The sequence below is a fragment of the Ceratotherium simum genome, chromosome 28 (assembly GCF_057802395.1).
Source record: "Ceratotherium simum simum isolate JZ-2026a chromosome 28, ASM5780239v1, whole genome shotgun sequence".
Taxonomy (NCBI): domain Eukaryota; kingdom Metazoa; phylum Chordata; class Mammalia; order Perissodactyla; family Rhinocerotidae; genus Ceratotherium; species Ceratotherium simum.
This window is the reverse complement of record NC_141927.1, coordinates 32,636,037-32,660,829: the sequence shown is the minus strand read 5'-3', so window position 1 is coordinate 32,660,829 and position 24,793 is coordinate 32,636,037. Positions and strand designations below refer to the sequence as shown.

The 24,793-nt window shown below is 39.9% G+C and overlaps 1 protein-coding gene across 5 annotated transcripts in view; it reads right to left on the bottom strand.

Annotated features, from left to right (window-relative positions):
* The window catches only part of UNC5D (unc-5 netrin receptor D), a 517,112-nt gene that overhangs the window by 41,488 nt on the left and 450,831 nt on the right, over positions 1–24,793 (bottom strand). For all 5 annotated transcript variants that reach the window (XM_087418499.1, XM_087418500.1, XM_087418501.1 and 2 more), the window contains 2 exons: positions 21,393–21,477; positions 930–1,098 (listed from right to left, as the gene is read on the bottom strand). In XM_087418499.1, coding sequence (XP_087274625.1) covers positions 930–1,098; positions 21,393–21,477 — 254 coding nt within the window. The remainder of the gene's footprint in view (positions 1–929; positions 1,099–21,392; positions 21,478–24,793) is intronic.

Below are 24,793 nucleotides of genomic sequence, written 5' to 3'. Positions count from 1 at the left end.
TCAGCAAAGAATCTAGACTAGTTTCAAGACATCGCTGGGCAGGGTAAATGTAATCCATTGCAGCACCTGGGAATTTTCTTCTCCTAAAGAAACATGATTTTCCTTTTACTTCTTTCGCCTGAAGCACCTCCTGGGAGGTAAGATCTCAGGGCTAGCTGGAACAGGTCATTGTGTTCCAACAAGATAATTCACCTGCTTTCATGCAAACTGACTTCAGAAGACATAAAAGGAATCCCTATCAGACAGATAAATCAGAGGTTTCACTTAAAATAGTAAGTCACTGCAATCTGTCTTTGCTCTGACTGTCTCCCTTGTTGTTACCCTCGTCTTGGGTATCTTCATTTTCCTTTCTTGTCTCTCTCTTTTGTTCTCTCCTTGCACTGTATCTCTTTTACATGTACTCATATACACAGGGAAATAGATACTCAGAATAATTTTCAATGCATTTATTAATTCACCAATACAAATTCAGCACCTACTGTGTTCCTGAATACTTAAACATAGATCCGTTATAATCTCTATGATGGCAAAAATAGATGTAGTGATTTCTTTTATGAACACAGCCTGCCTGACTTGGGACTCCTCTAATTCCACAGAGGCAAGTCAATTCAGACAGGAGCATGGCCTGGGAGGAATGACAGTAGTCAAAGTCTTATGTACTGAAGACAGGTACATAAGGGGACATGTCTGTGTGGGTAATTACAACTGTATTCTAAAACCAACCAAAAAGCTCTGGATCCTCTCTTTTCCATTATCATGGACAAACACTAGCCAATACCTTTAGGATGCTGGAAAACACATGCCACCAACCCTTTGAAAAGCAAGACAATGTTCACAAATTTCACAGCTGACTCGTTGTGTTAAGAGGAGGGTTAAATGTATCCCACAGGTAGAATTAAAATCCTGTGTTTTAAAAACAAAGGTCTTACCTCCCACTTGCCCTGTTGTGTCCTCTTCTTTAAATGGATATTCCAGTGCTCAGAACTGACGTCTGCACAGTGTGGTATGGTCAGTGCAAAGGGGGTGGTGACAATTATGTCTGGGGGACCACAGGTGACTTCAGGACTCAGGAGCACCTCAGATCCATCAGACTGGAGGCTTTACAGTTGGGAAAGGATAAAAGAGAGAAGCATGTAGAGGAGGAGGCATATTTGCATGCAAATTTAGTTCCAGACTGGGCTTTTCTTCAGGCTGAGCAAAATCTCTTCCCAGGATTCCCGCCCAGATAGTACCATACATACACAGGGCTAGTCTGGACGACAGCCATTTATGCTGAACTGCTCAAGCCCACAGACTGAGTTTAAACTCTGATCTCATATCTTGGCTTTGGCAAACAAAATGACAAATCCTTCTTCAGAAATATAGGGCAGAACAGAAGAAAGCAAAGATCTGGCTAGTGTGTCACACACCAGCTGCTGAATCCTTATTCTTGTTGATAACGTTATCATTGACCAAAGCCAAAAACTTTATAGAAATGACTGATCTGGTAATCTTACCATCAGATTCCTTTCTCCCAACAACACATTTTACAAAAATTTTTAATGCTAGTAAGCAATAAAACTAATTATTATGGAACAGAGCAATACTTCAAACATATCTGGATTGAGTATGTCTATTCTGGTTTTGAAAACATTTATTTTCTGCCAACATATGAATACATAGTTTATATAGTCATGCACTGCATAATGACATTTTGGTCAATGACAGACTGCATATATGATGGTTGTCCCATAAGATTAGTGCCATACAGCCTAGGTGTGTAGCAGGCTATACCACCTAGGTTTGTGTAAGCACACTCTATGATGTTTGCACAACCATGAGCCTGCCTAACCATGCATATCTCAGAACGTATCCACGTTGTTAAGGGAAGCATGACTGTATAGTGATAGCACAGGAGAAAGTTATAAATGTGCATAATCAAATACATAAATATGTATCTTTCTACTCTTTCCTACTTTGGATCTAAATTTAAAGTCATTCCACCCAAATCCGATGTTCAGATTTTTCTATATTGCGAATTATTTACAGTGGGAATGCAGAGTTACGAAACAGATAAAGGAAAGTGAAATTTAACTAAAGGGAAATAATGCCACCTCACTGAATCCTTCCTGCTTTGATTTTCTTGTCTTTTGTTTTGAATCTCTGCCACCACACAATAAGGTGGGAGACTATATAGGAAACAATCAATTAGAAGAACCCAGAAGCCTACTAATTTTTCCCCAACTGCTGATGTGTTTTTGATCAAGCTATTTGATCTTTTTTGTTGTTGGGTTTTCACTTACAAGAAATATAGTGATACAGAATATAGTCAATAAAGCAATTTAAGACTCTCAGATGAACAATGCTAGGAGAGCTGGGATTCATATTATTACCTAAGCTTTCTCTCACCTGATCTTGGAAGGACATTTAAATATGTCATCCTTGATCAAAAAAGCTACCCCTTGAGCAAGATAAAGATGAAATTTAGTACCAAAAGATACCACATTTTCCATGGTCTTGCATAAACAATTTTTCTATGACTGCATCAAACATGATATTAATTTCTGAATTGCTTTTGTTGACATGCTTCTTCTCTCTCAAGTTAGTACTGGTCACAGTCTAGCTCGTTATGTGTAATTTGCTGCTGCAACAAAAGTCAAGTCATATAACTGTGCAGGATCATCTTATATCCACTGCATCTAACACAGCCCTGAATGTTATTACGGGGTCTCCCTCTCCAAGAAACACTGGAGTTGCCTTCAAAAAATTCAGTCTTCCACATAGGCAACCATAATCCAAAGTCGACATTTCTTCTATACAAGCAAAGCATAGGGTAATCTGAAAATGTCTGCATTTACCTTTAAGCAGGGCAGGCAAGCGAGGGAGGTGGGGTGAGAAAGTAGAGTATTAGCAATAATAAATGCTCTGTGAACAGCCTAGAACAGTATACTTGAGGTTTGAAAAAGTGTAAAATTCCAACGTGAGCTATAACCAGCACGACGTGGCAGCCTGTGCTGGATGCTTGCCACTGGCCATCAGACAGGGTTAAGGGCTTTCCGCGAAATTGCCGCCTGCATCCAGCACAGACAGGAGTAGTGCTTATGAGTGACCGATGACAAGCTCTCCTAAAAGAACTATCTAATTGCTTTCAGAGAATCATTCCCCTTGTTGAACATATTGTTCAAGCATATGGGAATTTGGGGAATTATTTAATGCCAAATGAACTGAAATCAGCTAATTAGATGAACTCGCACACTCATTGTGAATAGCAAGGCTCCTTTAGGTAATCAAACAGCTCTAGCAGTCAGCGGCGGTGCATCTCGAGTCTTAGGTGGAGCAGAGAATGGGAGCTTTGCATTAAGTAGGCATTGGGCATTTCCATCAGTGAAAAGGAAGTAAATCAAGATTTATACCTAATCCTACAGTGAAAATGGTGTCTGTGAGTGTAGGTCTTTCTCTGGCGAAGGAATAAAACTTAAATCTCTCCATTTTTTTCCATGATTAATAATAATTTGCCCTTTTCTGCCACCTTCTATCTGTGGCAATCAGGGAGATTTACAAATATTAATTAAAGCTCTTCACACACCTGTGGAAGCAGGTGTTAACAGCATAAGGTCACAGAAAAGTCAATCAAAGTGATAGCAGGAAAATAACCCTAAATTTCTGACTCACAGGCTCCTGCTCTCTGTGACCAGATGCACTTTCCTTTTCTGTTACCACTCAGAGATTTCTGGTCAAATTGCTGGCTCTTGTGACATCCCAAGGAAAGATGGGGGAAAAACATAGTCCAAGTGTAGTCAGGGAGACAGACTTAGGACATCTGAGGACAAAGGGCTGGGGAGAGATGCTTTTAATTGGGCCTGGACAAAAATAGCATGGATGGCATTTAAGTTTTCCCATATTATGTCATACACGACAAGGAAGTATTCATGCGCCTGCTAGAAAAAAAAAAGGCAACATATTTTTCTAAAATTGCTGTGAGTTAATAATACCATGAACCAGTAACAGTAGTGATTTCAGGACTACACTATCAACCACCTCAGTGTGTCACACACCCTCGTGTAGATCAAAAAGTCTGGTTGTGTGGGACTTTTGCTACTTATCTTTTTCATTGTATCCTCTCTCTCTCTCTCCATACATATGCTGTGCATGTTTATGAATGCTTATGGAGATAAAAAGATCAATAATTTCAGAGTCAGGTCTGTGTAACCAGGTGGCTTGTTGAGCAACTGTATGAAAACATGGTTGTGAATTGAAATTTCTGGTCCCACAGTGCAGCTGAGGGGGGAAAACTGCCAGGTTTGCAGCGTTGATGCCCCCAGCTGCAAAATATACACGGAAGGAGAGGGTGCTGATCAAGCTCACAAGAGCATCTTGCCTGGTAATCTGGAAAGACAGAAAGATCCACATCGCTAACCACATTTAGTTACCAGAAAGGGAACTCAGGAGTAGAAGGGTAGCTGCAGACAACATATGAAGTGGGGAAAAAGAACATTCTTATGTCCTCACTTGTCCTTCATGGCATCATCCCCGATACCACATCCCTTGTCCGACCTTCCATCTGCTTTTCTCTCTGTCATGAAAACCCAGACAGTGTGGCAGCAGGAAAGCCCATGTGTTTCTGAGCCTCCCTTTCCTCACACGCAAAATCATATCTAATCTAAGATTGTTTTGAGAGTTAAAAGAAGAAAAGCATAAAAAGCACCTAGCATGTGCTCAGCGTGTGAAGGATCTGCTTTGCCAACCCTGAACTCCTGCCTTTCCTGCCTTTTTATGAGTCTTATTTCTGTAGGATCTGTGCTCAAAAGATGGCTAATTTATTCAATAAATGTCATTGTATCAATACACTCTTTGACAACCTTTTCAATGTTTTAGGGATGTGCACAATGGGAATTTAAGACGCCTTGGCAATGCCTTCATCCTCACCTCCCACAGTCTGTCCTCAACTCAGCAACCAGAGGAATCCCACTAAAAATGCCAACTTCCCACCTCAAGGAAGTGCAGCTGTTCCTGCCGCTCTGGAGTGTTCAGTGCTGCCTGGAAGAGTTTTCCTCCAGACATCCACATGATTAGCTCCCTGAAGCCCGCAGGTCTTTGCTCAAATGACGCCTACTAACAAGGTACTCCCTGACCATGCCTGAGCAATGGAATTGCAACATTCCCTCCACCAAAAGCTGATCTTTGCTTTCCTTTTTCTCCACAACACTTATTGCCCTTTAATGCACTACATCATTTGTTTACTTATCTATTTTTTGTCTTCCACAAACTAGAAAGTAAGTTCTATGAGACCAGGGATCTTTTTTGTTTGTTTATTTGTTGATTGTTGTATCCCCATTGCCTAATATATGCTGGTTGTACGCACTCAACAATATTTGTTGAAATGGATATATGAGCCAGTTTGAAGTGATCCCCACTGATCAAATCTGCAACATTTTGAGCATCAAACTAAATAATGGTAGTAAAGGATAATAACCCACTGAATAATATAAGAACCCATTAAATATATGGATATAAATGAATGAATGAATGAATGAATGGGAAGGGAAAACCTTTCCATGCAATAGAAAGTCAACTAATAAATGTAGAAAGTCATCATTTGGCAACCAACCATATTAACATTTGATTCAGTCAGGAATTATGAATAGATGCTAATCTATTTGGTGAAAGTTTGACGAATAATAAGGAACTATTTACATGATTTCAAAGTATCTTCCCACAAGGAACTTATTAATTACAAAGGGTAAAATACTACTTTATAGACAAGAACCTTGGCAGACCCCACTTAACCTAAGTTATCAAAGTTAACTTTGCCAGTAATGGGATGAATCGACAGAATATACCTTCTGATATGATACAGTGAAGAGAACTCAGCATCACTTGTGTAACATTCCTGTCAATAATATATAACCTGAATCTAATCATAAGGAAATACCAGACAAGCCCAAACTGAGGGACATTCTCCAAAATAACTGATCTACACTCTTAAAAACTGTCAATGTCATGAAATAGAGACAGACTCAGGAACTATTCCAGATTAAAGGAGACTAAAGACACATGACAATAGAGTGTAATGGATGGACTTGAATTTGCATTTGTTGTAAAGGACGTTATTCGGATAACAGGTGATATATGAATAAAGTCTGTGGAGTAGATAATAGTATTGTATCAATGTTAATCTCCTGATTTTGATAATTCTGTGGTTATGTAAGAGAATTTGTTTTTAGGATATACACACTGAAATATCTAGGGGCAAAGGGACATCTTGTTCACAATGGTTAAAAAATATATGTGTGTATATATATATATTTTATTTATGTGTGTGTATACATTCATACACATATATACACACATACACACGTGTGGAGAGAGATAAAAGAGAATAGAATATATAAAATGTAGTAAAATAACATTTGTGAATGTGGGTGTGGGATAGCTGGGAATTCTTTATACTAGTCTTGCATCTTTTCCTTAAGTTTGAAATTATGTTAAAAAAATAAATTTTTGGAATGAATGAATGCAGATAGAGGCCTAGGAAGAATGTTTCCAGAATTCTTGTTGAAGTCAGCAAGGTCACTGACTACTGTATAAAATGTGTGATGGAGGGTGATAGAGGTGCTGCAGCTGGTGGGGGTGAGGTGCTGGTCCAAACCCGGCCGCGTGGTAACTAACATTCGACAGCATCCATCTGCATCCCAGTACCAACAGAAGGTCAGGCTGATGAAGGTCAGCTACAAGGCGGCAGCTGCTACGCACGGCAGGGCTGGAGTGTATCCATGCACATTTTGCTTTTGCTTTCAATATTTCTTGTTCTGATTCTAGACTTGTAATGTGTCACTCTCTTCAAGCAAAACAACCGGCTCCATATTTCGAGATGAGATTTTCATTGTTGTTGTCTGTCACGCTGCGCTTGGTAATTATTGTTCCCTCTTTTCCTCCTTATGGTCTGTATTATAGATTGATGTAGGTTTGATCACCTTTACCCAGAGTATCACTCAGGAAAGCAGGCAGGAGAGTAATGATAGTTTTACTATGTCAGACCCCGGGTCGATACATAATTAAATCACATTTTAATGGAATAAACATAAAAGGCAGGTAGATGGAAGCTGTACTTAGTCTTAAAATTAGAGCTCAGAAAGCAAGCTAGGTCCAGCCTCCTACAGTTTTCTACCCAATAAGATACATAGTTTGAACTATTATTATTCTCTTTTCATTAAAACTCGCATATATCGACCTCGACTGCTAACATTACTGTGGATAAAAATCAAGATTTGGGGCTTATTATTTCTCTTGTTTTACTTGAGTCAGATACCCGTCTCACTCTCCAGCTCTGACCAGATCTTTCAGATCAGCCCCAGGAAAATAGCATCACAGAATCTCCAGCAGAGATGGGCCCTTTAAAGCCAGCTTGGCTCATCAGTCAACCCCAACACCGTGACTAGGTCTCCTGAGGGCTTTAATTCTATAACCACTATGTATGACTTAAGAGAACAGATTTCTGGAAAGGGAGAATAGAGGATGAGGAACAGAACAGAGGATAGAGAAGTTGAGCAAAATCTTGTTTTTATCACAGTAGATTTCTCTTTTAGTCTTTAAGTGGTCGTAAAACTGTAATGTGGTTCACAGTTCTTTGGGCAGCTTGTTTAATATTATATCCCTGGACACCACCAACTAAGATTTTGAATCAGTATTTCTGGGATAGGGCCAGGAACCTGCCCTTTTTACCTGCATTCCCTACCTGCAAGGAAGGCAGCCCTGGCACTAACATCTGAGAAGAGTTGTGCAGTTCTTGAGAATATATCCAAAGCAACACTTCACGCCATGGAGCCTAGGTGGCCTGTCAAATATAGAAAGGGTAGGCTTCTGAGATGGAATTTGGCTGCTGGTCAAGTTTATATGCTCAATATTAAGGCCTTGGGTGATGCTATTATTATTGAAAATTCAACTTCACAGGGACTGTTCCTATGTCCTCTTTCTTTAAGTAGCATGTGTATTAATAAGCAAGGACATCAGGTTGGGGGGTTGACTACCAGCAATTGGAAATAATGTTATAGTTCACCAAGCCATTATATCCCATTATTTGGGGTGGGGAAAGGAGCAGTTAGAACAGTGGATTACAAGCAAGAAGCCCAATTCACTGAGGACAGAAGCATATGGCTCTACTATTAAAGGGTTTACAAATCTGGGTAACCCACAGGGTATTATCTGAAATAGGATCACAGGAAGAGAGATGGCTCAAGGGGGGCTGAGGTGGGAGGGGAATTACATCCACACTGGAATGAGTATCTTTGACTTTGTTGAAATCTGAGCAACACCACACCGAGAGATTAAACTGTTTGCATATGTTAAGTGGCTTTAGTTTACACACACATTCATAGGGTGTTTACCAATTAATAGACTCAAGGAATCACAAATCATGTGTAAATCACCAGTTCCTAGACACAATTTAAGCCTCATCTTTCATGCAGTGCCAGGCTGCCTTTAGCTTGTTTACTAGAAGTGGAATGATGGCTCACTGAAGGTACTTTCAAGTGAAAGATAGTGAGGGGAAAGGGAGGAGAGTGGATCTGTGGGCACCTTGCTGTGACATCTTTTATATCGATTTAGTTGTTTACTCATTTACATTTTGGGTGGGGAAGACAGTCTTTGGAGGAAACCTGAGTCCTATCTCATAGAATCATTTCACTTTAGGCTGGGAAAGGACCTAGGAGTAATCAGGCCCAATACCACTGTTGTTCAGATGAGGAAACAAGGTCACGGCGTGAGGTGGAGGGACATGGCCAAAGTCACAGCTCACGTGTGACACAGCGAGGACTAGCATCTCCTGTCCTGTTAGTGCTGGCGGCTGTGGGGTGTGTGTGTGGAGGGGTGGGCAGTGGAGGGCACAGATGTTCCTTGGACATATTCTCCAAACCTGGAATTTCTAAGGTAAAACGTGGGCATGAGAGTTGCTAAGATTGTATTCATAGACACTGGAGAAAGCCTTAGCAAAGCAGGGCCTTGAGATACATAGAATGGTCATAATAGAGGCTTGAATTACAGTAGTTCCCCCTTACTGGCAGGAGATCCGGTCCAAGACCCCCAGGGGATGCCTGAACCGTGGATAGTACCAAACCCTATACATACTATGTTTTTTCCTATACTTACATACATATGATAAAGTTTATTTATAAATTAGGCACAGTAAGAGATTATGAACAATAAATAATAATAAAATAGAGCAATTATAACAACATACTATAATAAAAGTTATGTAGATCTTAGCAACCTCGGCATATGATTTTTTTCTTTCCTTATTAAGTTGAGAAGTTTCACCTTTTCACTTAAAGGAAGCACTTCACAGCTTCTCTTTGGCATATCCGAATTGCCAGCATCACTACTCTACTGCTTTGGGGCCATTATTAAGTAAAATAAGAGTTACTTGAACATAAGCACTGTGATACCTCGACAGTCGATCTGATAACCTAGACAGCTTAGACTAAGTGACTAACAGGCAGGTCGGTATACATATGGACAAAGGAACGATTCAGTCCTGAGCGGGATGGAGCTAGGACAGTGCAAGATTTCACCATGCTACTTACAATGGTGTGCAAGTTAAAACCTATAAATTGTTTATTTCTGGAATTTTCCATTTAATATTTTGGGAATATGATTGACCTAGGGTAACTGAAACCATGGAAAGTGAAACCACAGATAAGTGGAGACTACTGTAGTTTCCTATTATTGCTGTACCACAGACTTGCTGACTTAAAATAACACAAATTTATTATTTTAGAGTTTATAGGTCAGAAGTCTCACTGAGCTAAAATGAAGGTGTCAGCAGGGCTATGTTCCTTCTGGAGGCTCTAGAGGAGAATCTATTTCCTCGCCTTTTCCAAATATCTGACTGTGATAGTCCTGCCTTCCTGTTTTTTTGTTTTTTTTTTTTTTGTGAGGAGTTCAGCCCTGTGCTAACATCTGCCAATCCTCCTCCTTTTTTGCTGAGGGGGAAGGCCCTGGGCTAACATCCGTGCCCATCTTCCTCCACTTTATATGGGACGCCGCCACAGCATGGCTTGCCAAGCAGTGTGTTGGTGTGCGCCCGGGATCTGAACCAGCTAACCCCAGGCCGCTGCAGCAGAGCGCACGCACTTAACTGCTTGCGCCACCAGGCCGTCCCCCTGCCTTCCTCTTATAAGGACCCTTACACAGGCCACCTGTATAATCCAGGGTAATCTCTCCTTCTCAAGGTCCTTAACTTTAATCACATCTGCAAAGTCTCATCTGCCATGTAAGGTAACATTTTCACAGATTCCAGGGACTAGGATGTGGACATCTTCGGGGGGCATTCTTCTACCATCAGGCTTTTCATGGCTTAAAGTTGAACCTAGAGACTCCTCTGCTCCTGCCTCCTGATCCACTTTTGTCTCCCAGACATCACAAAATTGGATGAAGGTGTTGTTTCACCTTTGGGTTACTTTCATTGTTTCAACTGCCAGCACCTCCACCCTAATTTCCAGAGTGAAGCTCCATATCCACATACAATTTTAGAGTCCTGGGAAGCTACTATGGTTTGTCTTAAAGATTATAACCAAGGGAGTTACGAGGTTGGTCACCCAGGTTTTCAAAGGGCTGTGTGGATTGTTTTAGAGAGCACGGAGGGCAGCCTCAGTGTGGGCTGGTGCCTTCTCCCAGCATTTTTATTAGGCTATAACTAATAAAAATAAAGTGAAGTGAAAAGGATGATAGATATTAAATATCTTAATAGGACAGGTTATTTCTACTTCCAGCACGGTCAATAAAAGAAATGGCACATACGAATAAAAATAATTACAGTATGTGGTGTTCCTTACAATGTACAATCAAACTCATGAACCAATGACTTTCCTCTTATTGAATTAAGGTGCACCTTCCATTCAGATCTATTAACCACATTCACAAACCATTGTTATCTCGTCAATGGCATCTTTAATTAAAGACTCCTCCGGACTACTCTAATCACTTCACATTGTGAGCTCACATGGGCTTCAAATGTACTTTGATTAAAATGACACCAATTTTTATTTATATATGTTTGTTTTTGGACCAAGGGGTGGTGGGGTGGAAGGGATGGTAAAGAGCACGGTATGGGGAAATTCTCCTTTCCAAAAAAAGCAGATCATAAAATGACAATGTGAGAATTCTCCCTCCTCGTCCCCATTTTTTCCTTTTCCCTCTTTCTTTCACTATTTTTCTCTTCCCCTCCTCACTTTTTAGGGGTAATGGCATTATATTTAACCTAAATGACTTTGTGAAGAAACCATCATGATTTGACTACAGAGAAGAGGACAATCTTCAGCTAAAGAGGCATTAACCCTTCTAGGCCATTAAGATCCCATTTGATAAATCACCCCTTTATTACACTGCATGGCACTGGTAGCCTGAAAGAATTAATGGTTTCCCAAATGGCAGCAATTTACTCCCCTTGCACTAGCAGAAAAAGCCCCTTTGTGTGTTACTTAGGAAGCACTTTTCCTCCTCAGCAGTTCCCTTTGCCTATTATAGAGTTAATGCCAAATCTCCTCAAAGGGATATTATGTGCCATCAACTTGATTCTTCCAATAAAAATTTCTAAAACTCACTTAAAGCAACAAACTGGATTCAAATCCATAACTGACTATTGAAAGAAATGGTGACAGGGACAATTCATTCATTTCTATCCATCACTATCTAGCAAGAAAAGCCTGGCAAAGTAGACAGGGACAAAGTTTGTTCAAGGTGGCATACGCCACCTGCCCAGCTTGACTGGTCATTGATCTCCTAATCTAAACACCAGCCCACCCAGAGTCCATTGTTTGGACCCACAAATATAACCCTAAAGTATAAATCATAGGCCATAATGTTATGAGAAATAGAGGCAGACACCAAAATTTTTGCAGGGTGTCCTTTGTATCTTCACAAGGCTCTTGATTTTAGAGTGAATAGTTAATATGTCTGCTATCACTGAATTAATCTTTCCTCTAAGTCTAGGAATATGATAGCAGTCAAAAGGGAAGAACCCAGCATCATTGGCACAGAGTTAAAGTAAATTCCATGGACTTTAGAAAACTCATTATCTACGTAATTAAAAAAAATAAAGATAGACAAAAGAAAATAATATCAAAATGTAGCATTTATATGGCACTTTATAGTTTGCACAGGACTTCTCATATAAGTAGTTATTTTATCATCCTCACCAAAATCCTGGAATGCAGTTAATAATACACAAAATTTATAGATGATAAAATGTAGGGCTAGAGAAAGAAAATGACTTGCTCAAAGGCTATACGTGGAAAGGGAGATTGAAACTCAGGCCTTCTGAATCCCTGTGTTCTCCTCACCCATTTCTTATAATTCTTTATTTCTCATGCAATGCCAATGACTAAGTCTGCACTACTTTCCTGACAAGTTATGTACATTATCAGTTCACTTCAGTGAGTTCCAGGATTGGCATATTCTTACCTAGCTGGGAAGGCAAAGAAAACAAAGGAAGGCAGAAGATTTCGCCCTGCATGAAGCAGGCAAGCATAGTCTTTCCCCGACATGGTGACATTTTGCTGTAAGTAGTATGCTGTCACATGCTCTGGCCAAAAGCTCGACATGGGATTTTGATTCAGCAGTTGCCTTTTTTCTTGGTTATAAATATTATTTTTGGCTTTTATTTATTTATTCTTTAATCACTTTTCTTCCTACCCCTTTTCTGGTAAGTCAAAGAGCTGTGTTTATTCCCTGGAAAGAACCCCAATGTTTCTCCCGGGGCACCTATTATTACAAACTCTCAGGTGACCTTCAGCTGGCAAATGTCTCTCTACTAATTAATCGTCAATTCCCAAGCCAGGATTCTGGGAATTATCTTCAATTCCTTCATCTCTTTCACCCCATATTAACACACACATGCACACACACATGCACCAGATCTTGCCGAGTTCCTCCCCAAGTCTCTCTCAAAACTCCCCACTGATAGCAATGTAGGGATTAGAGAAAGGATTTAAAATGTTCCTAACTAGAGACAAGGACATTCAAAAGTAGAGTGACTATAATTTGTAGTCCAAATTGAGATATTTTTGAGGATAAAAAAGGGCATTCTTCATAATCGTGCTAGGCAAAATGAGGCGACTTTTCACTATGCTCACAAGGAGGGTGCTGGTATAATGAAGACTTGAACTTGGGCAGTGGCAGTGGAGATGAAGCAGAAGGTAATATATCTATAATGTAAACATGACCAGGCCTCCTGCATCTTAAGCCTCATCAATCCCTACCCATCAGGTAAATTTCAGTTTCCCCTCAGAAGCAAACAACACTCTACATGGTCTAGTCCTTATTTTTTTAGCCTCATTCCTTGTCACTCTTCCTTTCATGTTTTGTTCTGATTTGCTTAGTTCCAAAATATTTGATGTTATTTATACCTTTGTGCCTTTGCACATTCTATTCCCTTTGAATGGAATGCCTTATACTTCCTGTCTTTCAGTTTTTAACTCAGTTGTCACTTCCTCTCTGAAACGTCCCCTGTGCCTTTAGACAGAGGTCATCCTTTCACTCCTGGTTGACATCTGTGTATCTTTGTCACTACATGTGTCGCATTGCAATATCATCATTCATTTGGGAAATTGGGTTTGCTTTCAGGGCTTCATCTATTATGGTATTAAGTGGTTCTAGTTTTCCTAGTAATTCCTAACAATTGTGCTTAGTGGAACCACCCATGGTAGCAGGGTCTCTTGAAGACATTTCATTTTGATTCTATAACTTTTCAGTAAACATCTAGTTATTAAAATAGTTTCATTTAGTTTTTAAGACTCATTTTTGTTCATTTTAAAACTTTAGTCTTACATCTGATTCAAAATTCCACCCCCACCCCCCAGTACCCATGCATACAAACACACACGTGCATGCACACACACCCATGCACATTTGTACATACATACACAAGGCTCTAGATACTTGGTCTGGAGAGGAGGGAGTAGGTTGTCTGCTCCCTCATGTATTTCCTCTCTCATGAGCTTATCCCTGTGGCATTGTGGTAGAAATGAAGGAGAAGGAAAATCACCTCCTTACTTAATTATGTGTGGCAAGGTGATGATATTTTTCTTGGATGACTTACGAGTTTAAGATAATCCTTAATGGATTCAGTATAAATGGGTGGTGACTCCAAAAGACCTCACTGACAGAAGGTGCAGGTGACTGGATTGTAAACAGTTGCCCCTAAGCATCTGTAGTTTCTTGTGGGTTTCAGTTACATCTGACAACTGGTCCCCAGGTGGCAACATCTTCACCCTGTTCTCTGAGCCTCTTTGCATCACATGGAAGTGGCCCCTGGCAAACCTGTTTTCAGTCTCACTTACCCTCTCTGGCTCCCAACTCCTGGCCAGGGTCATCTTCTCTACCTCTTGGGAACATGAAGACTTGGAAATTATGGAAGTGCTCTTTTCCCCTCTCTCCTTGGCTTTAGCGGATGCCCTCTCTTCCCAAAACTTTTTTTTTCCTATCCCCTGGTAGCATGGAACAAGTCAACTAAGTGATAAACAATGAGAAAATCAGGTATCAGTGTCTACTTCCTGTAGATGACTCACATTTAATGAGTAATTCTCTTGCAGCTACTCTCTTTGGCTTTGGCGAGGACAGGGACAGCCATTTTTGATACCTGCCCTGTTCCAAAACATGACTTCTCATTTTTGCTCTTCAAGTCTCATTCTTATATCAATAGGGAGGGAGAGGGCATGGTGTGTGAGTGGGTGTGGGAGTGGCAGTGCCCATTCTGATGAAATGACGCTTCTCAGCAGGTTCTGCAGGGAGGTGGGAAAATTAGCCTTGGCATTATAGCTGGAAAATCTCTGAAATTAGAATGTTGGGGTACTTAGTTCTTTTTTCTTCTTTTGTGTAAACCAGCTTTGTCAATTTCAGGAATACAGAAAAAGTCCACTGTGCCCCCAAACACCATCCTGCTACATGTATACCAGCTCCGTCCTCCAACCAACACCTCCGCCAGAAATAAACTCCTTCTATATAAAAGATCCTATTTTTCTTAATCCACAGTAGTGAATACATTTGCCACTTAATAGTCATTGACTTAATTGACCTCATAATATCAACTGTGAAAACTATTCCAGAAGTCCACAACTTTGCAGTGAGACGGTGTAGTGTTTTTTGCCTGTGCTGGGGGATGGCTTGAGATGGAACCTATCGACTGAATCCTCTAAGCTGGAGAAGGCAAACAGAGAGGCAAATCAACTCAGAAGGTTTGAGCCAGATTTTATCCCCTGCAACAATGTCCTGACCAGTCACCCGATGTCAGGGTAGAGCCAAGGGCAGGTGCACTTATTCTGAGCTCAAGAGGCAAGACTTTGGGACTGCTACACTAAGTGCAGTAGCCTGGTGACAGGCGTTTCTTACCTTTGGAGAAATCAGAGCTTTCAGAGGTCCCAGGAGAAGCGTGTGCTGGTTCCTATTTTAACGTGATGAAAGGTTTTAGAATGGCCTCAAATGTCGGCTTTGATATAAAGAGTAGTTTACTACAAACAGATTCATTTAATTAAATCTCCATTTTTACAGGTAGAATGGCCATACAGATGTGTGTTTTCTTTTTACTGTTCTAGAAATGAGGTCCTCTCAAACAGTCTAAGGACATTTCTGAGTACTTATATCCTCTGTTCGGCGTGATACGGGAGGGGAGTGTGTGTGTATGTGTGTATTTATAATTTTGTTTTTATGTGTTTTGTTCTTGCTACCATCAAGGAAAAGCCATATGAGGCCATTCCACAGGAGGAGTCTACACTGCAGTGTTTAACTGCGAGCCCCTTACTGGGAAGGAAATGCTGTCTACTCTCTTCCACTTCCCAGAGCTACTTTTTCTGTCTTCCTGGTCTTGTATTTGGTCTTATTTCACGCTTCGCTATTAAAACCGTTAATGTTTCATAACACCACCACGTCTACCTTACCAATCCTCACCCCAAGATGTGCCCATTGGGCAGACCATACCATTTGATAGCAAAAAAAAAAAAAAAAACAAACCAGAAGAAAAAAAGTGGCTGAAATATCCCATCTGGGCTGAGCTCAAATTCCAAAATATATGTTCTTTTCTAAATTCTTCAATAAGATTACTTACATTTCCAATTCTAGTCTAAGCATTTGGTCAGGAATACCCACATGATGGTGTAATCGGAAAAAGAAATGACTGTTTGCCTTTGGTTTCATTTTATTGCTTCTCAGAAGAAAGCTAAATATAATAATTTTCTGGTCCAGTTCTCTAGTCTCCAACCATGGGGTGGGGAGGGGTGCGAAAAGAAGCAGGAGGGTGGTGATGGGAAGACTGTGCTACACTGACATCACTTTCTTATTCTAATACATATGGGGGAAATATCTGACGTGAGACAATTGATTATTTTAATCTACTTGTTTAAATACCTTAATCTAATTTTATAAAAAATTATCAAGACCTGGTTAGAGAGGATAAAAATTTTTTTCCCCAAAATGCTCCTGAAGAAATGTGGGGGGGAAAAAAAAAGACCCAAATTCTTTCGAATTAAAGTTTAAGAAAAGAGACAGGCTTTTTGAGAATGATTACTGCTGGTTTCCTGCCCTCCAAAGGGGCCTGTAGTAAAGAAAGCCACATTTGGCATTGAGCTAGCTGCTTATATACCCTTGATCCAGGGGAACCCAAGGGCTTCTTACCAGCAAATACTTCTGGCAGCCCCAAGTTCATGCCATTGCCTTTCTGCAAGGCGACTCTAGTTCCTGTCCCAGTGACGTCACTAAGCATCTTCTATTTTGTGAATGGAGCAGGGCATGAAACTTAAATCTTCATTCTGTTTGTGAGAAGGCCAGGAAGGAAGCTGCTAAAGGCAATGTTCTGACATCCAAGAGACTTCACAGCACGGAAAAATGTCTGCATTTAGCCACTCTTAAAGACTCCTCCCCAACCCCCCACCCCAATTCTATATAGATACTGGAAAGTGTATCCCGGAGCTGGAAATCATTGAGTTACAGCCCTCATGGCTTTCTTTGTCTGGCTAATTTCTACTGATCTTTTAGACCCCCTCAAGTGACATCTCCTGGAAACTACTCCCCCCACCAGTCCCTCTGTAAGTCTATCCTTAGAATAGATTAAGGGCCCTCCTCTATTTTTCCACTGCTTTCTATGAAATCCTTGATTGCAGTGTAATTCCACGTTGAATTACGAAGTTATCATTGTCTTCCCCAATCCAGGCCCCTCTCTATCCATGTCATGGTGAATTTCCATTATTAGAGATAAGCCCTGTCTCTTATCAAGCATGCCTTACTGGACTCAAGAATAATATGCCTAGGGCCGGCCCCGTGGCTTAGCGGTTAAGCCCGCGAGCTTCGCTGCTGGCGGCTCGGGGTTCGGATCCCGGACGCACACTGACGCACAGCTTGTCCAGCCAGGCTGAGGCCGCGTCCCACATACAGCAACTAGAAGGATGTGCAGCTATGACATACAACTATCTACTAGGGCTTTGGGGGGAAAATAAATTAAAAAAAATTAAAAAAAAAAGGATAATATGCCTAATTCTGCCTTAAGGTAGGGAGTATGATGCAGTATAAAATACATTATTAGTCAGAAAATTTTGCTTTGGTGTCCGGTCCTGCTACAACCTAAGGCAAATCTACTAACTTTTCTTGGTCTTAATTTTCAAATCTATAAATTTAGGATAATTATATTATTATTACTCACTACACAGGATTGATGTAAAGATTAAAGGATATACTGTAGGTAGAATACTTTATCAAATATACATGTATCAATTAGGTTTTCTTTTCTTGTTTTATTGTCTTTGAGATATATCAGGTATCATGTAATGACACAATATCCCAATGAGGTAGGTACCTACTATCATTTTTCAGATGAAGACACATAGTCACAAAGAGTTTCATTAACTTACCTAAGTCACATGGATAATAGCAGTGAGGCTTAGATCTGAACCCATGGCCTCTGATGCCTGAGCTCACACTCTGAGCCACTGAGCTCAAATGCTTCCTAACATCGTATCTGCTAAGATTCAGCATTGGGGTGAGACTTTCTTCCAGCCTTTCTTCTCTCAACTCTATAATGCAGCAACAGCAATTGACCCCCATAGACTTCTCAGAAATATTCAACTTGATCCTGCCTTCCTGCCTTGCCTAGGTCTCAGAGCTCCTGTAGATCGATTCCAGAGAATGCCTCTTTATAGGGACCAAGAGTTGGAACACAACGTCGGAAAGCTGTTGCCTTAAAGTCTCCAACATCAAGGAGAGGTGGCATCCTTTAGTCCATGAGCACTGAAATTGGAGTCACATACCCTGAAGTCAAATCCCAGAGCAGCCAGTAAGCAACATGCCTTTGGAAAGCAGCTTTACTTCTTGGAACCTTGTTTATTCAGATTTTTTTTCTCTTCTCTAAAATTGGTACAAAATATTCCTCTTTTGAACATTACTGTGGAGATTAAATGAGTCAAATGTATGTGAGAGCACTTTGCAAATTATACCAAAACAGAGGTAAGTAGTTATTACTTTTCCAAGGATGCAAAGTCCCCTTCCAACAAACTATTTAATACGTATAGTATGTACAAAAAGTCAACAGAGATAATTTCCTAAGAGTTATAACCAATCAAAGTCCAGATTGCTGGAGGAGGTTGGAAAAAATTCATTAAGATAGTTGTTCAAGTCTGAAAGTGTAGACAGAGCAGGGACATTGAGAAAGGAAAGTGGCATCCTTCCACTTAATGGAAAGTGCAGAGTATCCTCTTGGAGGCTTCCCAGGAATGCAAGTAGGATCTTCCAAGACAGACAGGCTATGTTCAATTCAGACAATGAACAATCTCACTCAAAACTTACCAACTTACCGAAATATCAAAATATAACCATCTGAGATGATTTGAATACAGGGGATTGTGCTGAGTTTGTGATTCACTCCACACAGCCATATCCCTGGGAATCTGGTACAGAATTTAGATCAGTGATATAAGTTACAGTTCCACTAAATCATTACCCTGCTACCCCAGGGATGTAACTCAGAAAGCGGCAATAGTAATGTATCATCAATAGGAAAATGGAACAGACTTTAATTTAAATACAGCAAAAAAGATGTTTGAAAGATCCCACCATAATTCTCTGTGTGTGGAGGTGACGGAGAGTCAGAAAATCCAATTCTCACACCTATGAACTAAAAAGGAGGGAACTGTGATGGCTCCAGAGGCAAAGATGAAAGAAACAGAGCAGCACTGTTCCAGCTCTATGGACTTCAAGGAAGAAGGGCCTTATTCTGAGCACAAGTTCAGAATGATGGACAGCATAAAGATCAAAATGGGTTTTCGAGTGACCTTACAAAGAAAAGATGCCACTAAATAGCTACATAAATGGTCTTCTCCTGATTAATCCCAGGATTAAAAGCTGAAGAACTCAGATTTAAGTAGCCTCCTGGCAGGGATGAAAAAAATTCACCCAAGCTTTAAAAAAGTAGTTGAAAAGTATTTGTTATTTTTAGTGGTTTATAAGCAGTTTGGAGCTCCTCAAAAGGGAGTGAGGATGCCAAAGAAGCTAAATGGGCTGAAGCCCAGGGGCTGGTCATTGCTTTAAGAGATAGGAACGTCTGGGAAGGTTTCAGCAACATGAAAAGGAATGTGTGCTTCCTGAAATTTTATTTTATCCTCATTTTAATAGAAAAATGCACACCTCATAGATCTCAAGTCTTAGATGAACTGTTCCTGTTTCCGTGTACCTTCCTAGACAGCAGTAATGAACTCACACCTTAGATGCAGATGGATAAACCAAATTGGTTAACATGGAATTTACAAAGCTAGCTGGGGACGATCCCATTAGGCCAAACCTGTCTTTCAAAGTCTGCGGGCTCTGGTGAGCTTTTATGTATTTCTCCTTATTTTACAATTGCAGAGTGTTCCAAATGATATTTCCCACATTTTTGAGCCATTTTATTTAAGTTTTTGTACATTTGATGCCTTTTGGCACATTCTAGCTCTGCCCTCCTAAGAAGCTTCCAGTAAGACAGAGGGATTGAGGTGAACTCGCCCTAGGTTGGTTTTCACATAATGAGGTGGAAGACACTGGGGATGGGTTTGAGAGGAAGGAGCTGAACAGGGGCTCAGTGGATTGAGTACCACGAAGGGAACAGGACGCAGAGGTAGGGGTTTGCAGGAGGCTGTGATTTCAGGCAAGGTTGACTGGATTCTGCCTCAGACTTCATTTCTGCAGGATGCTATATTTACAAGCATATGCGTAATTGACTATGACCTCAATTTTAAACAGGTATGGTTTCTTATATAAATCAACCAAAGAGATACAAACGAGGTGACTCTTCCAGAAAACTCCATTTTTAGGTCTGCTTAACTGAGATCTTGAATAAACTCTTCAAGCCTCTCTGCGTCTTGGTTTCCCCTATTTGCCAAGTGGAGGTATTTAGATACTAGCCTGTTTTCACGTGCACAGGTAAAGGATCTAGATCCACAGGACTGAAGAAATAACACAAGAGCCCGACATAGTACTACTTATACTCCAACAGCCAAGTAGCAGAGCCTTTTCTTCCATTCCTCCCAAGCCCTGTAGAGCAGAAAGTTAAAACCACTGGGCACCAACAAATCCTTCATGGAGATAGCTATCAAAATCTGTTCAAACCATCTGTTTCTCTGGCTGTTTTTCCTTTCAGTGTTTTTCTTTCGTGCGTTCTTTGCTAACAACAAAAAATCTATTCTAAAATAACCAAGATGTTATGACTGAAAATGCCAGAGGTATATACCCAGTTTATGAGAGAAATTGCTTTATAAAGAGGAGTTAGGTTTATCTTGTGTGGAGGAGGGCAACATTTCCACAAATATTATACTTGTGCTAAGAAAATAACCAACTACTTTTATTAAAAGAGTATGCGACAAGATTTGTATTTGTTCATGTAATTGAATCTAACGCTGCTGAAATTTGTCAGACCTGAAAGCTACTGAAGCGTAGACCGTATTTTCACATTGAAGAAAATTGCTTGAGAAATGTATCTCAGCTTATGGCGGGTCTGCTGCTGCTCTTGAAAGGTCACAGGTCAATGATTCTCTGCATCTGCATAATGCCTAGCACCAAAGAGTGCCTCCAGGGACGATTTTTTTTCTTTTGAGAGGAAGCCTATGTGAGGCAGTCAGTGTTTATGGAGATGCCCTGCTTATGACTTGCCTACGGATTCACTGTTTTATATTTGGTGTCTGCTGTCTAGATATCAGTGACTTAGGTTAGTTACCTATAAATGTGGAGCTGTGTGTGTTTTCATTCTAGCCAATAGTTTTGCAACTGGTTTTTCCTTCTATATAGTCAATCAGTTCACTATCTCACATACAAATCTCCATGTCCCATTATCTTAATAACTTCAGATTTTCTGCAGAAGTTCCGTTTCATATTTCATATTCATTAAGACACCATCCTTCTCTGTCTCTCACCTGGGTTCACCTTGGTTGATGGACATATAAATCTCCCAGGAATTCTCCTCTGGGATGGCGCCATGTGGTATGAGTAAACTCACCCCTAAAACAGAAAAGACAAGAAGTTATTCGTAGAGTTTCCAATTATCTTGAAGCACCTCAACTGAGCACCTTGCAGATCCTCTCAAAAAAGGACCTTCTCACAGCACTTTATGAAATCCCAATCCTGGGAAAATTTATAAAGTCCAAGATGATAATAGGAAAACATTGATTACTAAAGTGACATAAATGGGGGCATATTCTTCAACTGTGTACTCAAATTAATTTTTTATTTAAAGTCTTCCTGGTATTTTTTAGTTCTCTTAAAAGATTAGGTGTACTGAGACCAGGCACTATCAAACATATCTGAGAATATAAGAATTTATCAATGTATCTGCTCCAAAATTTAAAAATGTATTTCTCTATCTTGTCTCTATCCATTCATTTCCTGAAAAAGTCTCTGGGATAATAGGTGAGCCATCTAACATTTTGCCAGAGCCTAGTATGAAACTGTGTTCCAAATTGTACATCTTGAAGCAAGTTTAGGGAGGTGATCAGTGGAGTACTGCATTTGGTCAAGAAAACTGGAGAAAGAAAAACATGGATAAGCTTAGAAACCTTATAGGTTGTTGTATAGCCACTATTTAACCTTATATTTGCAAACAGAAGCTAGAAAAGGATAAGGTTAAAGGTGATTTAACTATATTCATGTCAATGTTAAATTGAGAAAAACTCAGTAGACTTACTTCAGTAAAATCACATAACCTAGAGAGGGAAGGCACATCACACTGCATTTGAAATGTCCCTTCCCTCCTCTTGAATGCTGTGAATAAATATTTTACTTTGGCAAAGAGAGAAGAGTTTAGAGAGGGCAGAGATTCTCTTTAATGTAACTTCTTGTTTATAAAAAGAAATGAAATAGAGACACAGTAAGATCTTTACAAAATAAAATCTCAGGGCATCCTCCTATTTTTTGAATAATGCAGCTCTCACCTTTTCTCCTGTCATTAGAGCTAATGTAATTGCACAGAAAGCTTTCAGGTTGCTGATGATAATTTAAATCTAGAGATGGCAGGCTTTACTGATATCCCTCTATGTGCTTGTTAGCTGCTATAGAAGCAAGGAATGCAACACTCATTGCAAAACAAGTTGTTTGTGATTCACATTTATGAGCATTATTCAGTAATGTGTTAGTTATCATCAGTATCTTTCACTAGCACTAAGAATGGGGCATATTTAAATACAGCTTTCAGCCAGGATATTCATTTATATTCTGGACCTTAACGTCAATAGTAGCAGAACTGTAATAATTGCCATCCTTAGGGGCCTCCGATCAGGCTCCTCCTTTCATTGACCATTCTTCCTTAAATGTAGTCGACAAATGAAGTGGCCTCCATTATATCCTTCCCTGCTGTTGAGCGGAAGTTGTAATACACAAGATATTCACAGTGTGTGGATGGCAACCTGAATACACACCCTAGGCATTTTGTATTCTCTTTTAGTCTGACATAGCACTTTCTCTCTGTTGCCTCCCTTTTAGACTATCTAGCCCATTATGATAACAAAGACATTCAGTTCCTATTCTTTAGATGTAGAAGCACAGAAGGCTATTATCAAGCAATAATGCCCTTTTAGGCAATTAACCCAAAAGAATAACTTTATTATGCTCCCATTTTCCCTTTCCTATTTTTTCTTTTATTGAGGTATAATTCACATGCAATAAAATGTACCCATTTTAAGTGTACAAATTGTATACTCTCATGTCACCACCATCATAATCAAGATAGAGAACATTTCCATGCCATAAAGAGTTCCTTCATGCCCTTTAGAATCAATTCTTCGATTGGCAGCCCAAATGATCACTTATTTGCTTTCTGACATGTTGACTAGTTTGCCTTTTTTAAACTTTCAAATAAATGAAATCATACAGTGAAGTAAAAAAAAAAAACAATAATGGCTTATTTCATCAATAACATGTAGCACAATGCCTGGCATAGAGTAGGCACTTAGTAAACAAATGACTGTGTGAATGCAAGAATAGGGTTCAAAATTCTGAGTAAAAAAAAAAAAAAAAGCCAGACTGTGAGACATGCTGTCTTCTCTAGATCATCAGAGAAGATGATCAACTCCCAGATCAAATAAGAATAAATATGTGTATGGACATTGTAGAGCAGATCACATCTCATTTCTCTCAAGTCAACTTAATTCCCTGTGTTTAGATTGAAACATTATTCATAATATTCTTAAATTCAACCTGAATCTGCAGGATATTTTGAGCTTTCACCTATTTCATCTTTCCTTCAATCAGAAATTGTATGATTATCCTTCAGACATACTTCCCTCCCCCCCACCCAAACATATAAATTGTATGTGGAGACTGAAGATAGTCAGACACAGAGGCAAGGATTGTGGGGAGTGGTAGTGTTGGTGACGAGGTATATTTTATGAAAAATGAAAGGTTCTGTGGGAAATCTTTATACCTGTGGTTCCCTAAAGAAGTATACATTTTCAATATGTCATTCACCAGTTATCTCTGATTAAAGAAAAATATACTCTCCCCAAACTCCACCTGCTACCCTGATAACATTTTATTTGATATGACAACAGAACCACCTGTCTGAGTTTCTTGATTCATATTTTGCATAATAAAAGACTTCCAGAGTGTGGGCACCACCCAGCCTTTTTGAGAAATCATTGCCAGGCTCCATACAGCAATTTGCGATGGACGGCATTAGAACAATTTAATTTCTGTGCTTTGCTTCTCTATTCTTTAGCTCCCTAGGGCATATTTTACATTTATGTTCTGCAAATAACAGGGCATATGTTTCAATTCCCCACACTTATTTTTCCTGGAACTCATTCCCAGTGAACAGCTTCAATCTTGCCCAGGGCTTCTTGTGTGGAGCTTTAAAAATGCCCCTTCACAGAGGAACTGGGAACTGGTTGGGAATCACATAGACAACGCTACTTGAACTTTTACTTTTCAACCCAAGTGCTTCTCAAGTCAGAGGGGAAGAAAGAGACAAATCTGTTTCATCATGATTTCATCTCACTTTCTTTGATGAACATTAAACAAACAGCCAGTAAACGGGTTGATCTTGGCACTTCCTCCACATGTGTGTAAACACCCACACACACACACAGACACACACTGACAAGTGAGGATGGGAAGAGGGAGAAGGAGTGTGGGCCAATTTATTCAATAACTATCGAGAGCCTCCTACACGCCAAGCCCTGGGTAAGAAAGTGGAGACAAGATAAAGGCACAAAAACGTACATGCAACTTTATATGATTCTGATATATATATCTTATTCTCTTTGAAAGGGCAGGGTTTGTGTTTTTTACTTTTCTTTTTCCAGATCCACTTCCAATTTATAGA